General features: G+C 42.9%; 1 protein-coding gene and 7 non-coding genes across 8 annotated transcripts in view; 6 read left to right on the plus strand and 2 right to left on the minus strand.

The window, feature by feature from the left end:
• LOC115053713 (NACHT, LRR and PYD domains-containing protein 12-like) overlaps positions 1-18714 on the minus strand; it is a gene marked incomplete at its 3' end in the record, with an annotated part of 135820 nt that overhangs the window by 43220 nt on the left and 73886 nt on the right. The window contains exon 7 of the mRNA XM_029518516.1: positions 17269-17457. Within this exon, the coding sequence (XP_029374376.1) occupies positions 17269-17457 (189 nt within the window). The remainder of the gene's footprint in view (positions 1-17268; positions 17458-18714) is intronic.
• Positions 9-80, plus strand: trnag-ucc (transfer RNA glycine (anticodon UCC)). The gene has a single exon. It is a non-coding gene; the product is annotated as a tRNA-Gly (tRNA).
• trnaa-agc (transfer RNA alanine (anticodon AGC)) lies at positions 4961-5033 on the plus strand. Its single transcript has one exon. It is a non-coding gene; the product is annotated as a tRNA-Ala (tRNA).
• trnac-gca (transfer RNA cysteine (anticodon GCA)) lies at positions 6080-6151 on the plus strand. The gene has a single exon. It is a non-coding gene; the product is annotated as a tRNA-Cys (tRNA).
• Positions 6858-6929, plus strand: trnaa-ugc (transfer RNA alanine (anticodon UGC)). Its single transcript has one exon. It is a non-coding gene; the product is annotated as a tRNA-Ala (tRNA).
• Positions 10023-10104, plus strand: trnas-aga (transfer RNA serine (anticodon AGA)). The gene has a single exon. It is a non-coding gene; the product is annotated as a tRNA-Ser (tRNA).
• On the plus strand, positions 12711-12782 carry trnae-uuc (transfer RNA glutamic acid (anticodon UUC)). Its single transcript has one exon. It is a non-coding gene; the product is annotated as a tRNA-Glu (tRNA).
• Positions 13941-14012, minus strand: trnae-cuc (transfer RNA glutamic acid (anticodon CUC)). Its single transcript has one exon. It is a non-coding gene; the product is annotated as a tRNA-Glu (tRNA).

Raw genomic sequence — 18714 nt, forward strand, 5'->3', positions numbered from 1 at the left:
CTTTGCATGCAATGGTGGTATAGTGGTGAGCATAGCTGCCTTCCAAGCAGTTGACCCCGGTTAGATTCCCGGCCATTGCAGTTTAACTGTGTGTCTACAATTTAACTTGAGATCCTGTAGATCTCATGCCAATGGTGCCCAACTGGTCTACAGACCACTGATGAAGTCTTTGTGCATAAGTGCTTCTCTTTGGGGTTGTCCTGGTTGCAATTTGGACAAAAAAGATGAGGAATGTCATTCCTTCTTTTCTTCAATCACCAGGACAGCAGATATTATCAATGATATGTCAGAATATGTCAGTCTTTCATGTTCAAGGCCCATTTGTGCAGGAAAGAGTCTGTTACCTCAGACCACTGAGCCATCCTGACACGTGTGTCCAGCTGCCAGTCTCTGGTGATGAAACAGAAAAGTTAATGCTAGCTTTGGTAGGACAGTGTCAGCTCTCTCTCTCCCTCTCTCAACCCAACAGGTCGAGGCAGATGGGCACCCCCCCCTGAGCCTGCTCCTGCTTCAGCAGTTTTTCAGCAGCACTGATTAACAGGAAAACATAAAGAAAGCCCAATATTAACACAGCACAGATTATAGAGATTCTCTAACATGCTCTTTCATGGAATCGAAAATAGCTAACCGTTGTTGGCAGGACTCGAATCTGCGGGGGGAAACCCCAATAGATTTCTAGTCCATCGCCTTAACCACTCAGCCACAACAACTACACAGAGCCACTGAGCCTTATATCATAGGTGATAGAGCTATAGATCTCTAAAAGGAAATATTTTTCATAACATGCGCCCTCCACCTAAAACAGAGCAGAAGCCTTGTGAGCAGAGAGGAGGCTTCATCAGATGGTTCTTCTTTTCACCTGCTGCAGCAGCTCAGAGCCTCTGTGGTTAGGTAAATATCCAAAGAGGATGTAGCTCAGTGGTAGAGGAGCTGCCATATTTCAGGTATTCTGCCTCCTCTTTCATCCAAACAGTTAAATATTGTTTAAAGTTTGTGAGGTTGGATGCTGCACGCTGACTGGTTGCGTGTCCACGAGGCTTCAAAGATGTCTTTCTGTCTTTGTAACTTCGCGTTACATTAAAGATTTAAAGGTCCCTGTTTCAATCCTGTCCTGTTTGCATTTTCATTTGGACCCCAGGAAGAGTAGCTGCTGCCTCAGTGACAGCTGCTACTCCAAAGCCCACGCAGGGACCTGCTGTTTCGCTTACTTGTTGCTGTATCTCCAACAAAGAGCTAAAGTCTTGTGGAGTTTGTGGGCATTGATCCCACTACCTCTCACATGCTAAGCTAGCACTCTACAATTTGAGCTAATTCCCCAGCCGTCAACATATGTTCTCTAAACAAAGCGAAAGTGGTACCGTGATACATATTCTGATCTTTATTTGCACGTGCACAGTGTGATTATATATATTTTTATCTTGGCAGGTGACCAATTGTCTGCTAGTTTGTTCTCACGACTTTGCTAGCTGTGACAGTATCTCCAGGAGTAAAATGATTAAATCAATACCTTGTTTTAATTGACAATCTCTATATTATATCAGAGGTCCTTTGTGGTGCATATACTTATCTTTATTTGCATTTGTATCTGTATACACACACACACACAAACACACACACCACGTTTTCCAGCCCTCATGGTTCTTGGGGAATCCATACATGCTGTAACCCTTCTTGGGCTGTCATTAGTCTTACTAAAGTTTTCCGAGCGTGAAAAGCAGTTAATCACCAAATTTCCTTCTGCTGAACAAAGCTGTAATAAAGGAAGTGATGAGCAGGAACTCCACTGAGAGCGAAGCACTGCAGGATGTCTTGTAGCCAACAACAGAAGTGCCACTGCAGCACTCTGCTGCTCAACTCTCAGTATTATAGATATGATAGACAACATTCTCCATGTTTTCCTGTTAATCAGTGCTGCTGATAAACTCATGTCTCATGATGGGACATCCAGTGTGTATAAACAGCAGAGGATGGTTTCGATCCATCGACCTCTGGGTTATGGGCCCAGCACGCTTCCGCTGCGCCACTCTGCTCACTATGTTCAGGTTGCAATGTCCTCTGGAGTTTTGTGTAATTTTTAACCACCACATCCACTTTCTGTCAAAGCGGCTGTGGTGGTTAAAAAGTACTGAGATTTCCACCTGCAGTGTATCAAATGACCACGAGGGGGCAGCTTGGAAGATGAAGTCAGATCTTATTGAAGAGCATCAGACTTTTAATCTGAGGATCCAGGGTTCAAGTCCCTGTTCAGGTGCTGCAGCTTCTTCCCAATGGCTGTTTTTTTGTCATCACATGTACCTTCAGGTTCATGACGAGGTGGCCGAGTGGTGAAGGCGATGGACTGCTAATCTGCACGCGTGGGTTCAAATCCCATCCTTGTCGGTGTTCAGCTGGCTTTAGTCTGTCTGAGTTGTACCCTGCTGTTGAGCAGATTGAAATGTGGTGATTGCACATTTTTTAACAGGAGACAAACTTTGTTAAGAGTGATGATGGTCACTACACTACAGAAACTGCATGCACTCATTCATTTGAAGCGAACGTGAGAGTGTGACGTATCCATCTGTGTCGCGTGGGGCATCAATGAAAGGCAGGAAATGCTTTTGATCTCCAGTGACGTCACAGGTTGATGGTAAAGTGGTTTGTTTTAATGTAGGAGCAAAAGTTGAACAATATGGAGACTTTACTTGGGACAGTTGTCATTGGAAGCTTGTTCACATTGTGAAGCTTTTAAATGCAGTTTATTTTACTGAGGACAAAGAAAAAGACAGATTCACTTGTAGGGCTGCTGGTAAAACAGGGACAGTCTGAGATTGCTTGGACATCCTGACTGCACAAAAGAGAGAAATTTCAGGATGCCTGATCCAACAAACATTTGGCTCCTGGCCCAGTTTGGTTCTTTCTTCTGTCTGCAGAACTCAAAGGTATCTGGCAGGACCATCTTTAGAGCTTCATTAACAGAGTGCACTCTACTGTGGAGGTCATGAGAAAAAGTGGGAGGAGTCTTTGATCTCTGTGATGTCATTAGAACCTTTGTGACAGACCTTTGTGTTTTCTTCCTCTACGATACAGACACAAACTGTCAGTACTGATGCTGAGCTGCTTAAAGCGTCTGTCTTGTAAATAGGACATTCTGCATTCAAACCCCAGCAGTGCTTCATAACTCTTGCCAAATGACTTTTTATGACCTGCTTGTTTTGACCTACATTTCCAATATTCTGCCTCCTCTTTCAACCACACCATGAAATATTGTGAGGTTGAATGCTGCACGCTGACTGCTTGTGTGTCCAAATAGCTTCAAAGACATCTTTTTGCCATTAACTCCTCCAAACCTTTGGACACGAAAGACAAAGAATTCATCAGTGTCTCTGATTGGAGTAAATCAATAGATTCTGTAATTGAAGTCATCTAACGTCTAAGAAGACATCATTCCATGACTTGTTGTGTTTGGTAGTTAACACAGCACCAAGAAATAACACTATTAAATTCAAAACTCAAGTAAACGCTGAGGTTGCATAGTTAATTGCGACTTTCACTTTGTGGTGGCAGTTATGGCTCCCACCAAACCTGCTGTTGCCTTTGTCAGTCAGCACTGCCTCAACAAGTAGCACTTTGTGAATTCAACAGCCAAGTCAGCGCTCAGGTAAGCTAAAGTCTTGTGGAGAATGTGGGCATCGATCCCACTACCTCTCACATGCTAAGCTAGCGCTCTACCATTTGAGCTAATTCCCCTATACTGGCATGCTAGACCCTTTAAAAAGGCTCCTTTAACAACCTCTGCGTTCACCATCAACAGGTTTCAAAGATATTTAGAAATCATTCACGATGGCCTTAAAGGCAGATATTTAGGATAATTCTAGCTGGAATAGCAGGCTGCAACAGGAAAAGTTCTGCATTTCTCTGTGGCACAATCAGTCAGCGTGTTCTGCTGTAGCTCAGTGGTAGACGTTCACCAAAACAAAAGGCCACTCAAGGCAGAACCACTGCTCAGTCTCAAGACCAGACCGTGCTCAGACCACATCTTCAGCAAACATGACGAGGTGACAAACATGTGGGAGACCTAGAATCCATGATGTGTTACACCAATAGACTGTAACTGCACACTAGTGGTCAATTAGAATAATGAACGTGGGTAGAAGATAATATAATACATAATTAAAAAACAAAACTCTGTCTTCTGCTCTATAAGACATTACTGGGACAAGATTCCATCGCCTTTGAAATGATTCAGTTGCCTTTGAAGTGACTGTGATGTCATTGGCTCCCCATAATTCCATGTAAATACCAGCTGGCAGACAGAGTCACATCACAGTACATGCACAGGAGAATTACAGCGAAGCACACTGACAAACACAAACATCATGCCAAAGAGGATGAAGATCCCACAAGTTCACAACAAGTGAGCTAAACATAGACATCCTGTCTAGACAAAGTTGTTTTGGTTGACTTTTGACTGGCCCACACTTTTAAAAGACCAAAATAAAAAAAAAATAAAATAAAAAAAAAAACAGATGATGTTCAGCTGTGTCATGGTTCATTGGTAACAACTAACATTTTGTAGATCAATATCATACCATGGTTGGCTGTGCAACGTTTGGATGCTCCAATCAGTCCGAGAAGGGTTTCCACATGTATGGATTCCCCAAGAACCATGAGGGCTGGAAAAGGTGGTGTGTGTGTGTGTGTGTGTGTATACAGATACAAATGCAAATAAAGATAAGTATATGTACCACAAAGGGCCTCTGATGTAATATAGACATTGTCAATTAAAACGAGGTTGTGATTTAATCATTTTACTCCTGGAGATACTTTCACAGCTAGCAAAGTCGTGAGAACAAACTAGCAGACAATTGGTCACCTGCCAAAATAAAAGTATATATAATCACACTGTGCACGTGCAAATAAAGATCAGTATATGCATCACGGTACCACTTTGGGTTCGTTTAGAGAACATGTGCTGACGGCTGGGGAATTAGCTCAAATGGTAGAGCGCTCGCTTAGCATGTGAGAGGTAGTGGGATCAATGCCCACATTCTCCACAAGACTTTAGCTCTTTGTTGGAGGGTGGACTTTGGAGCCTTTTGGTAAACAGAAGCAGGACTGTTGTTGTGTATGGAGCTTTGACTGATACCTGAACACATCATAAACTTAAGCAGCTGCCCTCCTGCTCACATGTTCACACCATCACAATATATCGATGGTGGGTTGGTGGACCGGTGGACACTTTCATGTCAGTAAATCCACCGTGTTTTAAAGAAGTTCAGAGTGTTTCAGAGTTTCTGACATGGATACAGACAGACAGATCCAGTGTCCCAGAGAGAGAAGAGGCCCGCTGAGCTTTCATGTTCTTCTGTGGAACAGACAGCAGAGACTGAGACATTGCATGCTAAATAGAAATAAAATCGCATACTCAACTACTTGTTTGGCTGTTATTGCATCATTCCATATTTGCACGTCAGTTTCACATTTGGAGTGGTAGGGTGACAACTGAAAGCTCTGGATAAGTATTACTTAGATACGTTTTCAAGTTTTAGTGGGAAAGCAAACATCTCTCAAGGAGTTAACCTTGAGTCTAGCGCCTTAGACCACCTACCATCCTGACATGTTCGTCCAGCTGCCAGTCTCTGATGAGGAAACAGAAACCAACGTAGAGGAAAGGGGCAGTGCAACTGTGCTCACATTAGCATGTAGTGTGAGGATGAAGTAAACTGTAAATCTCACTTTGAGCAACTTAGAACATTGTTTATTATTTGAATATGACTGCACTGCAATCAGCTTCTCAGCTGCTCTGAATGGTGACAGTGGGGCAGCCTTTGTGTTTACATCTGAATCACATGTGATTTTGGAAATTCTTCAAAGCAGCTTCAAAGGAAGCATTTCATTCTGTGAGTATTGTTACATCATCAAGCGATGTATCAAAGGCAGCAGCTCTTCAGACACACAAATGACACACAACTGTGAGGAGCACAAGTGTTGACCTCTCGCACCCTACACATTCAAACCCCAGCAGTGCTGTGGTTCATACTTTACAGTTTGTTTTCAGTCAGACCTGCTGATCTGCAGTGATGGGCTGTGTGTGTTTGTGGGGGGTGTAGCTCAGTGGTAGAGCATTTGACTGCAGATCAAGAGGTCCCCAGTTCAAATCTGGGTGCCCCCTACCAAACACTGCATGTTTTCATGTGGGGGTGGGGTTGAAATTACAAAGGGGAAAAGCAGAGGGAGGCTTGTCACAGTAAATTACTGTGATGAGTGATTATTCTCTCAAATAAGAATCTGTTTAAACCAAATCAATGAAACATTTGAATGCAACTTTCTCACGGGCTGTCATTAGTCTTACTAAAGTTTTCCATGCAGTTAATCACCAAAACTAGTTTGTTTCTACAACATCTGACCTGAGCAACAAGGCTCTTTGACCAACTAAGCCACAGCACCACTCTGATGTACAGGGATGTATTTTGGATCTGAAAATACCCCGTGGCTGTTACGTGGCTGACCATCATGACTCTTACCAAAGAGATCAAAGACTCCATTAAATGTATATAAAGAATACATTTTGATGACAATTGGAAATGTCTGTTTATTGTTTATCACTCGTTAGGATCCCTGTTAGCTGTCACTGAGGCAGCAGCTACTCTTCTGCAACAAGGACTATGATGAGGCAGTGGCCATTGATAATACTGCCTGTCCTGCTGAATTTACGTCACCTGCACTTTTGGCAACAGTCAGAGCTCCAGACACAATAACAGTACTGAAGAAAAATACTTTAAACATGAGCTCTGTGTCACATTCATGCAGCTTGTGTAGAAACAGTTCATTCCATCAGAATGAACCTTCACCTGTCACAGTATGTAAGAAGCCATCCAGGGGATGTAGCTCAGTGGTAGAGTGCATGCTTTGCATGTATGAGGCCCAGGGTTCAATCCCCGGCATTTCCAGCATTTATAATATAATGCTGTATGAAATGTTCAACTGCTCCTGCTTAGTCACTCAAACAAATTACTGAGAATGCACATACATATGTATGAGATCAAAGACTGCCCTTTTCTTGTCATGACCTCCACCATGGAGCGCACAATGTTAATGAAGCTCCAAAGACAATCATGCTCTTGTCTTGTTCACACTTGAAATACATATAACACTCTGTATTTTTTGTCAATTTTTTTCAAAGTTTTTTTGCAGTTCTAGCAGCCAGCTCAGTCGGTAGAGCATGAGACTCTTAATCTCTGGATCGTGGGTTTGAGCCCCACGTTGGGTGATTAGCAGTTTCTTCAGACCCAAAGTTACCCAGCAGAACACTGCCTCTGCCAACTTGCCTTCTTCCACCCTGACTGGTCTGCAGCTCAGCTAACTGCAGTGGACTGTGTTCAGTCAGTTTGAACCAACATGAAACATGTCAACTTTTCAATAGATCAAAGGAGGCAGAGTGGGTACTAAAACTATTGACAGCTAGTGCAGCTTCAGTATGGCATCCATCGACCTCAGTCAACTCAGAGTTCAGGGAGAGACTCAAAGTTCGTTGAAACTCCTACCTGGAATACCCCCCAGGTGCATGATGACATATTTATGTTCTGGGGTCAATCACCTGTATTTTTCAGTAAAAACATTTTCCCTGACTCGAATCGAACCCAGGCCGCGGCGCTGAGAGCACCGAATCCTAGCCACTAGACCATCAGGGAGTGTGAGAACACTAAAGGTTGTAATGTATGATCAATGCTCTGTGTGAGATTTTTGATGACTGAAAAGTTCTCCCCCTCAGAATATGCAGAGCAGAACGTGCAGAGCACAATGGATTAGCAGTCCATCGCCTTCACCACTCGGCCACCTCGTCATGAACCCAAAGGTACATGTGATGACAAAAAAACAGCCATTGGGAAGAAGCATCACTTCCATGACTTGTGTTTGGTAGTAAACACAGCACCAAGAAATAACACTATTAAATTCAAAACTCAAGTAAACGTTGAGGTTGCATAATTAATTGCGACTTTCACTTTGTGGTGGCAGTTATGGCTCCCACCAAACCTGCTGTTGCCTTTGTCAGTCAGCACTGCCTCAACAAGTAGCACTTAGTGAATTCAACAGCCAAGTCAGTGCTCAGGTAAGCTAAAGTCTTGTGGAGAATGTGGGCATCGATCCCACTACCTCTCACATGCTAAGCTAGCACTCTACCATTTGAGCTAATTCCCCTGTACTGGCATGCTAGCATGCCAGACCCTTTAAAAAGGCTCCTTTAACAACCTCTGAGTTCACCATCAACAGGTTTCAAAGATATTTAGAAATCATTCACAATGTAATGATATTTAGGATAATTCTAGCTGGAATAGCAGGCTGCAACAGGAAAAGTTCTGCATTTCTCTGTGGCGCAATCAGTCAGCGTGTTCGGCTGTAGCTCAGTGGTAGACGTTCACCAAAACAAAAGGCCACTCAAGGCAGAACCACTGCTCAGTCTAAAGACCAGACCGTGCTCAGACCACATCTTCAGCAAACATGACGAGGTGACAAACATGTGGGAGACCTAGAATCCATGATGTGTTACACCAATAGACTGTAACTGCACGCTAGTGGTCAATTAGAATAATGAACGTGGGTAGAAGATAATATAATACATAATTAAAAAACAAAACTCTGTCTTCTGCTCTATAAGACATTACTGGGACAAGATTCCATCGCCTTTGAAATGATTCAGTTGCCTTTGAAGTGACTGTGGTGTCATTGGCTCCCCATAATTCCATGTAAATACCAGCTGGCAGACAGAGTCACATCACAGTACATGCACAGGAGAACTACAGCGAAACACACTGACAAACACAAACATCATGCCAAAGAGGATGAAGATCCCACAAGTTCACAACAAGTGAGCTAAACATAGACATCCTGTCTAGACAAAGTTATTTTGGTCAGCGTTTGACCGCCCACACTTTTAAAAGACCAAAATAAAAAAAACAAAAAAAAAAACAGATGATGTTCAGTTGTGTCATGGTTCATTGGTTACAACTAACATTTTGTAGATCAGTATCATACCATGGTTGGCTGTGCAACGTTTGGATGCTCCAATCAGTCCGAGAAGGGTTTCCACATGTATGGATTCCCCAAGAACCATGAGGGCTGGAAAACGTGTTGTGTGTGATTGTGTGCGTGTGTGACAGATACAAATGCTAATAAAGATAAGTATATGCACCACAAAGGGCCTCTGATATAATATAGAGATTGTCAATTAAAACAAGGTATTGATTTAATCATTTTACTCCTGGAGATACTGTCACAGCTAGCAAAGTCGTGAGAACAAACTAGCAGACAATTGGTCACCTGCCAAGATAAAAATATATATAATCACACTGTGCACGTGCAAATAAAGATCAGAATATGTATCACGATACCACTTTGGCTTTGTTTAGAGAACATATGTTGACGGCTGGGGAATTAGCTCAAATTGTAGAGTGCTAGCTTAGCATGTGAGAGGTAGTGGGATCAATGCCCACAAACTCCACAAGACTTTAGCTCTTTGTTGGAGATACAGCAACAAGTAAGCGAAACAGCAGGTCCCTGCGTGGGCTTTGGAGTAGCAGCTGTCACTGAGGCAGCAGCTACTCTTCCTGGGGTCCAAATGAAAATGCAAACAGGACAGGATTGAAACAGGGACCTTTAAATCTTTAATGTAACGCGAAGTTACAAAGACAGAAAGACATCTTTGAAGCCTCTTGGACACACAACCAGTCAGCGTGCAGCATCCAACCTCACAAACTTTAAACAATATTTAACTGTTTGGATGAAAGAGGAGGCAGAATACCTGAAATATGGCAGCTCCTCTACCGCTGAGCTACATCCTCTTTGGATATTTACCTAACCACAGAGGCTCTGAGCTGCTGCAGCAGGTGAAAAGAAGAACCATCTGATGAAGCCTCCTCTCTGCTCACAAGGCTTCTGTTTTAGGTGGAGGGCGCATGTTATGAAAAATATTTCCTTTCCTTTTATTTCCTTTTAGAGATCTATAGTTCTGTCACCTATGATATAAGGCTCAGTGGCTCTGTGTAGTTGTTGTGGCCGAGTGGTTAAGGCAATGGACTAGAAATCCATTGGGGTTTCCCCGCGCAGGTTTGAATCCTGCCAACAACGGTTAGCTGTTTTCGATTCCATGAAAAAGCATGTTAGAGAATCTCGATAATCTGCACAGCGTTAATATAGGGATTTCTTTATATTTTCCTGTTAATCAGTGCTGCTGAAAAACTGCTGACATATTCCAGCTAAAACTCATGTCTCATGATGGGACAGTGAGGGAACATCCAGTGTGTAAGAACAGCAGAGGATGGTTTCCATCATCCACCTCTGGGTTTTGGGCCCAGCACTCTTCCACTGCTCCACTCTGCTTACAGGTGGTTTTAACAACCTGTGATCTTGGTGCCTCTACATGAGCTGCGTATCAGCACTCTTCTTCCCAAAGGAGACGTCGTTTTGACTTTGCCATCTGATGGGCTCCTCTGCTTTGACGAGCAGTCAGGATGGCCGAGCGGTCCAAGGCGCTGTGTTCAGGTCGCAGTCTCCTCTGGAGGCGTGGGTTTGAAAACATGTAGTGGATTTAGTTGTGTCTATCCTCAGCTGGGACTTGAACATAATCTCAACACTCAAATGAGTTGATGAGTTAAAACAAGCAAGGTTAATACTGAAGTTTGTTTTCGAGACTGAAGATCTTCCCTCTTCAGCTAGTGCAGCTTCAGTATGGCATTGTTACTATTGTAATGATGTCATCTTCAAATATGACAAACTTTGGATAATGAACAGCTAGCTGTTGCTAAAAAGCTGTTAGCAGAGGATGGTTTCAATCCATCGACTGATTGAAAATGTTGCAATCTCCACATGGATCGTTGGTCTAGGGGTCTCATTCTCACTTAGGGTGCAAGAGGTCCTGGGTTCAAACAGGCTGAATGATTTCAGAGGCAAATAGTTTCAACTGGCAGCTTGTTATATCTAGTCACTGTAAAAGGGATGAAGGGATGAAACAGAACTATTTCATTCCTTTAAAAAGCTATAAGATATATATATTCAACCACTTTTTGATTCCTGACCTGTTCCAAAATGAATTGCTTAAAAGAGAGCCCCCCATTTCAGGTGCGTGTGATTACATTGAAATAATATCAAAGATTTGATTTAATATTGATCATTGTGACCTCCAGCTGATGAAAACCCAAAAGTAGTTTATTTCAACAACATTTGACTTTACCTACAAGGAACTGCTGGGATTTAAACACAGGCTGCTTTAACCAGCTAACATACACAACCTTTATCTGCATCGGTTGTGAAATCATTCAGCCTGTTACCGGCTGAAGTCCACAGCACTGTACTCAGCTGTTTTTGTTGGATTGTATCTGGTTTGAAGACTGTGCAGTTAACTGGTTGGTCAGAGAGACTGCTGTGTCCTTTTAATTGAACTTCTGTAGAAGTTCTGAAGTTACATGAGGACCCAGTCAAGTGCTGGTATGCTGAAGTTAATAGGGCTTTATCACAAAAACTAGGTACTGCTGGGATTTGAAGCCAGGGTCTCCTGTTTACTAGACAGGCGCTTCGACCAACTAAGCCACAGCACCGCACTCAAGTGCGAACATGTACAGAGTGTCTGAAAATATCGCAATATATGGCAATCACCATCTGCTCAACACAGCAACCAACACTAAACTGCTGTTTCTCTAGTCTGGAGACTGCAAGCAAAAGCTGTAATACAGGAAGTGATGGCAGCACCAGGATTACCTTTTGAGCCTCATTACCAGTGAGCACTCTATGGTGGAGTTCATGAGAAAAAATGGGAGGAGTCTTTGATCTCTGTGATGTCATTAAACCCTTTGTGACATCACAGAATCAGCATCTCCTTTGCTTACAAGCCCAGCTGTTGCCTTGCAGTCGTCAGGGGAGCTAACCCTTATTATATGGAGCTGTGTGAGGTTGGCTGGTTGTGTTATTTGTAGTATCTTGTAAAGTGAAGCAACAGTAACTTTGTGGCTCATGCTGTGCTGCGGAGAAGGGAAATTGGTGTTTTAGCTGTTGCAGGAGCTCAGAAGCTGTCTGGTTAGCTAAAGCTGCTAAAGTTAACACACCATGCAGGGGATGTAGCTCAGTGGTAGAGACAATGAAGCACATTGTCAGGAGGGACACGTCACAGGCTCCAGTGGAGCATTAATTGAGGGACCAGAGTGTTGGAGAGCAGAACTCTTTCCTGTGCTTCAGATACACTGTTTGGTTCTGAGCTGATCATTAATAATCAATGATTGATCAATAATCTTCACAGATGTTCTGAATGGTGAGAGTGAGGCAACCTTTGTGTTTACATCTGAATCACATGTGATTTTGGAAATTCTTTGAAGCAGCTTCAAAGGAAAGACTTTCATTCTGTGAGTACTGTAACATCATCAGGTGACATATCAAAAGCAGAGCGCAAAGTGCAACAATGCTGTCGATAAGGATCTTTCCCATTTGGGTTACTTGAAGTGATGGTGGCCACTAATGCAACACTCCATTTATAACATCTCATCCAGAAGGTTTCATCAGACAGATAAGCGATTTAGCTGTCACAGGAGCTCAGAAGCTGTCTGGTTAGCTAAAGCTGCTAAAGCTACCACACCATGCAGGGGATGTAGCTCAGTGGGCGAGCGTACCGCACAGCTGGGGCAAACTGGCAGTGGTGGGATTCGAACCCACGCCTCTGAAGAGACTGGAGCCTCAACCCAGTGTGGTCCCATATAGTCTAGCGGTCAGGATTCCTGGTTTTCACCCAGGCGGCCCGGGTTCGACTCCCGGTATGGGAATTTGCTCTACAACAATGGACCTACCAAAAGCATCTCCTGTCATTTTGACGTCGACCACTGATCTACATCCTATTTGGGTTCGAATCCCACTTCTGACAGAAACTGCTTTTCTTTCACCTCTACTGCTGTTAGGTGTGTTTGGGGACAAAGTTGTTTTATGTATATAATATGTATTACATAACTAATTACACTTGGATGAATTAAAATTTGATTTTTTTACTTTAACAGTAAGTGAAAACACGAAGAACAAGTGTGCATGTGGAGACGTCCTCTTCCTCTGTGCCCTGGACACTAAAAAGCAGATGAAGCAAAAAAGGTGAGAACAGATGATGTTCAGTTGTTGAAATTTCTTTATTTGGATGATATGCTTTGATCTTAATCATGGACCAGCAAAGATGGTGACAGATAGAACATCATGTTATGTCAGCACCACAAAAGTAGTACAAGAGAAGTACCAAGATGTACAGAGGATCTGAAAATATTGCAAAGTGGCTGACCATCATCTAACCCTCCTACCAAAGTTTGTCTCCTGTGAAAAGCAGTCAATCACCAATATCCCTTCTCCTCAGCACAGCATGAGCCACAAAACTACCATTGCTCTTGCTTCAGTTGCCAAGATACTGCTAAGCTAAAGTCATGCATAGAAAATTAATCTTAATGACCTGACAACAACTCTGAAAGCAGATACAACACATCCAGATAACCTTTAAATTAAACTTCAACAGGTTTGATTGATATATGGACCTGAAGTCAGACGTTGCTGGTTCGTTGCTGGTTCAAATCCGGCTCGCATTTTTTTCATCGGCCTCATCCAGCACAGTGATGAGTCTGCCTACAGACAGCAGGTGGACAGACTGGTCGTCTGGTGTGGTCAGAACCACCTGGAGCTAAATCTGAAGACAGTGGTTTTCAGGACACTTGTTATTTTAATGAAATTATGTACTAGACCGTAATTTCATTGTGAAGTTTTGACGTGAGTTAAAAAAAGAGGCCAAAACATTCGAGAACTTCATTCTCTGTTTGTTTTTCCACAGAGGAAGTGAAGTCACACACCACATGATGTTTCTCTTTCCTGCTCCTCGTTAATATAGTGGACAGTATCTCTGCCTGTCACACAGAAGACTTCAAACCTTCAAACTACTGATGCACCGATATGCATTCCCTGACCGGGAATCGAACCCGGGCCGCGGCGGTGAGAGCGCCGAATCCTAGCCACTAGACCATCAGGTAGTGTGCGGACACTAAATGTTGTAGTGTGTGAGATTTTTGATGACTGAAAAGTTCTCCCCCTCAGAATTTAGAGAAACACAAGAAACTTGTGCGACAAAAAATGGACCAGACTCAGTGATCACCTTCCTAGCAACAAACACTGGCGTCCCAGAGTCACCCCCCTAATGCCAGCCATCACCACTCCTCACACAAAGACAACTATCTCAAAGAGCACTACTATCACCTACTCTAACCTCTCACCAACTGCACCAGTGAAAGCGGGGTGGGGATACAGACCCTGGTTCGGGTAGGGGGGAGAAATAGAAGAGGTGGAGATAAAAGTAGGGATGGGATACAGACCCTGGTTCGGGTAGGGGGCATGAAAGTATAGAGGGTGCAGGAGGTGGAGGCAGTACAAGCTACGCTAGCACACCAGCAGATTCAGCAACCAAATTCACCTGAACAGCCAAAGCCAACACTCCAACACAGGCCAATTCTCCTAGGCTAACCGCATGGCGTCGAAAAGGCACAAACAAAACTATTTCAAGCAACACCACTGTCAACTACTCTAACCTCTCACCAATTGCACCAGTGAAAGCGGGGTGGGGATACAGACCCTGGTTCGGGTAGGGGGGAGAAATAGAAGAGGTGGAGATAAAAGTAGGGATGGGATACAGACCCTGGTTCGGATAGGGGGCATGAAAGTATAGAGGGTGCAGGAGGTGGAGGCAGTACAAGCTACGCTAGCAGATTCAGCAACTAACCTCATCTAAACACTCCTATATTCAAGTAAAATCAACACACCAACACAGGCCTAGACTAACCGCATGGTGGCAAAGAGGCTCAAACAGGCCACACCCCCACTTAAATACACTTCCCCTTCCTGGATTTCTTCCTCTGCTTCTCCCTAGAGTCTGTCTATCTTAAGAGCTCCCCCTGCTGGGCCCCCAGCTACTATTACCTATTCTGACCCAAATCCACTGACTGGATCTGACTGTCTCATCTGACATTTCCTTCACTATTTTCCTCACCCTCTGGCCGCTTCCTCCTAACTCCCTCAACAAAGCAACAGCAGATCTTGCTACAAACCCTCCACATCCTACTTCCACTGGACAAATCCTAACCTTCCACCCTCGCTGCTCAGCATCCTTACCTAAATCTGCATACCTGAGCTTTTTCCTTTCATAAGCTTCTTCAACTAAATCCTCCCAAGGCACAGTCAGCTCTATGAAATATACTTTCTTTCTACTCCTAGACCACAAAACTATATCACTACCTGCACTACCTGTTCTCTGTCATTCAAATCTGCCTTGTACCACCTACCTAAACTCTTTACTGGGTTTTCCCTAATTATTGGAATTGCTTCTTCATCTATTACAAACTTTCGATCACTTAATCTTCCTCTACTTATTGAAATACTTCTAGACTTACTAGGCTTGATTCTCATACTAGCCCACTTTAAGTTTTTATTAAGTCTTTCCAGTATTCTTTTCATACATGGCACCGTCAGCGTCATGTCGTCCATATATGCCCTAATTGGTGTAAGGCGCATCCCATCCTGCCGCCTCTCTCCACCTACAACCCACCTAGAGGCTCTAATAATTACCTCCATTGCCATTGTGAATGCTAATGGAGAAATCGTACACCCTGCCATAATACCGATTTCTAACTTCTGCCAACCTGTTGTAAAGCCTGCCGTACTTAAACATAGCCTGATATCCTGGAAATAGTTTCTTACTAAATTGACAACTACTCCAGGCACTCTAAAATAATCAAACGCCTCCCAAATAAGACTATGTGGCACTGACCCAAATGCATTTGCTAAGTCCAAGAATATCACATGCAAATCTCTTTTCTCGCTCTTGGCTGCCTGAATTTGATGCCAAATCATGCTAGTGTGCTCTAAACACCCTGCGAAACCTGGTATTCCTGCCTTCTGTGCTGAAGTATCTATTAAGCTATTCCTTTCTAAATAACTAGCTAGTCTCCGTGCAACTACACTAAAGAAAATCTTCCCCTCTACATTCAGGAGAGAGATCATACGAAACTGACTCAACTCTGAGGACTCCTCATCCTTGGGAATAAGAACACCTCCTGCCCTACGCCATGCTCGAGGAATAGACTGTTTTTTCCAAACTATTCTTGTTTAGTCTCCCATTTTTTCTAATCTATCACTTGCGTCTCCTCCTAGTCTACTCAGAATTATTGCCAAGTCCCTATTGACTGTCTCCCATTCCTTGCTACTATTTGCCCGTGGCCATCTAACTCTAGCTTTCTGCTCCATATCTCTCTCTCTAACTGGCCTATTCACCTCAATGTCAGCTCCATCCCTTCTTATAATCTCCTCTTCCACCCCTGTGGCTGTGTTGTTGATATCCTCCGAACTGTGGTTTTCTACCTGTCGCTGGATTTAAAAGCTTAATCAGTGCCGAATGACAGTCGGCATGTTTCACAAGAAAATATTTTATACTTTACACAAAAATGCTTCTAGAAACGTTCCCAAAGCAGCCCAAAGGGTCCAGAAGAAGCTGAACCTAAACCCCAGGTGGAGTTTGGAGGAGCTGGCTGAGAGGAGAGGAGGACTTGAGGAGTCTCTGGGATCATGGTGGACTGGACTCTGTTCTCAGACCAGTTCTGATTCCTCTGTCAGTCTCTGCTGGATGAAGCTCTCCTCTCCACCTCCCAGGAACATGGTCCAGAGTCTGGACAAGCTGCTGCTGCAACATCTGGATCATCAGGAAGCAGCTGATCCTATATCGACACACACATTTCTCTTTCCAACCCCCACCTGTGTAGAGAAGAAGAGAGCAGATCCATCAGTGTTTCCTGACTCTGTCCATCAGCTGTCAGTCAGTGATGCAGATCCAGCATAAAGACCTGCAGGGACTTCAGTCCTGTTCAGTCCAGATGTGCAGCAGCTGCTTCCTCTCAGCTCATGTTAACGTGTTGGAGTGAACACACTGAGCTGGAAACTCACAGACCTCAAGTCTGCTGACTCAGCACATTTCTCTGAGTCTGACAGTTTGATGGACGAGGACCAGAATCTGAAGATCTCTGAGTTCTTCAGCTGGAATCTGCTTCATTTGATGGTCACATGATCACAACAGTCCTCTGACTGATCTGATTGGCTGACTGTTTTCTCTCTGTCTTTCTGTCTAATTCTGAAATCTGTTTCTGTTCTCCTCTCACAGCTTCACTGAGGGTTAGAATGAAACAATATTACTGAAAGGAACATGAACTGAGTCCAACTGTAGCAGAAATAAAACATAAGTCTGACCTCAGAGTCTCCAGTCTACAGTGAGGACTCTCCACAAAACCACACAGATCCTTCAAGTCTGAATCCTTCAGGTCTGAATCCTTCAGGTTGTTCCAACTCAGGTCCAGTTCTCTGAGATGGGAGGGGTTGGACTTCAGAGCTGAGACCAGAGAAGAACAGCTGATCTCTGACAGACTGCAGCTCTTCAACCTGAGTAAAGAATAAAAGATGTGACTTTAGGAGACAAAGTTCTTGCTTCAAAGTGTTTCATCATCTGTTCAGAGCGAATTATGTTTTAGTGAAGGGACTTGTGGTAGATGATTTTATTTCTGTGGTTTGGGAAAGAAGGCAAAATATTTTTCTTTGGTTGATTGTTTTGTTTAAAATGGACTATTATGACCTGAGAAAAGGAAAAAAATGTATTTGTGTATGTTTATATGCAGATATATGAGCGTTCAGGTTGTTACAACAGCCACTGGATGTTTAAATACGTCTTATAAACCCATGTGGGTTGGACATTTTTATGAATGACACGCAAATAAATAAATTAATAAATGAAATAAACCACAGACTCAAATCTTCATACTAACATACAAATATATATGAATATATGATGTCCCCTTTCAAATATACAAGATTGATTGATAAACTGCAAGAAATTAAAACGTCTTTTTCAATTTAATAAAAATCTGTTTTCCAAAGTTAAAACTGCAATCTGCAGTTCTCCAACCTGAGTAAAGAATAAAAGATGTGACTTTAGGAGACAAAGTTCCTGCTTGAAAGCGTTCAATGTTTCATCAAGTCAACATGATTCACAACATCTGGAACATTTTCACTTAATTCAGCGGTGACCACGTTTAACATGCTGAGTTTGGTCTGAATCTTTCAGTCTGCTTGAGTCACATGACTTTATAGTCGAAACACTGAATATTAGTGCTGTACCCAAAGAAAAAAAATGATTAATATAAGAATCACAATTCTCCTTTACTATGATTCAGAATCGATTCAAAATTTCTCAAAATCGATTTAAAAAATAAAACAATGCTGACAAAGACGCTGTCTGACGTCACCACAGAGCTGGCTCTGGAACATACACATGCACCAAAACAAGGAGGAAACTACAATAATGGAGGAAAGAGAGATTCAACAGGCCCCGTCCTCGTTGCAGGCAAAGATTCTGACTCATTTTGGTTTTTACTGAGCTTGACATGACTTATTTTATAGCTTGCTGCTCAGAGTAGCAGTTGTGGTCCACACACATTTGAAAAGGCACTTTCCTTAAAATTTAAAAGGCAGCATGTTTAACTGCTCTTTTTTTTTTTTTTTTTAAGAGACACTTTTATTTTTGCTATTCAAGCAATATGTGATATTGTATTAAACAACAGTTGCAACAATTCCATCTGAGCATGGATAAATGTTTAAAACTTAATAAATGTGAAAAAGACACTTTAATGTCTCCATTCGTCA

This window comes from Echeneis naucrates, chromosome 2 (assembly GCF_900963305.1).
Source record: "Echeneis naucrates chromosome 2, fEcheNa1.1, whole genome shotgun sequence".
NCBI classification, from domain to species: domain Eukaryota; kingdom Metazoa; phylum Chordata; class Actinopteri; order Carangiformes; family Echeneidae; genus Echeneis; species Echeneis naucrates.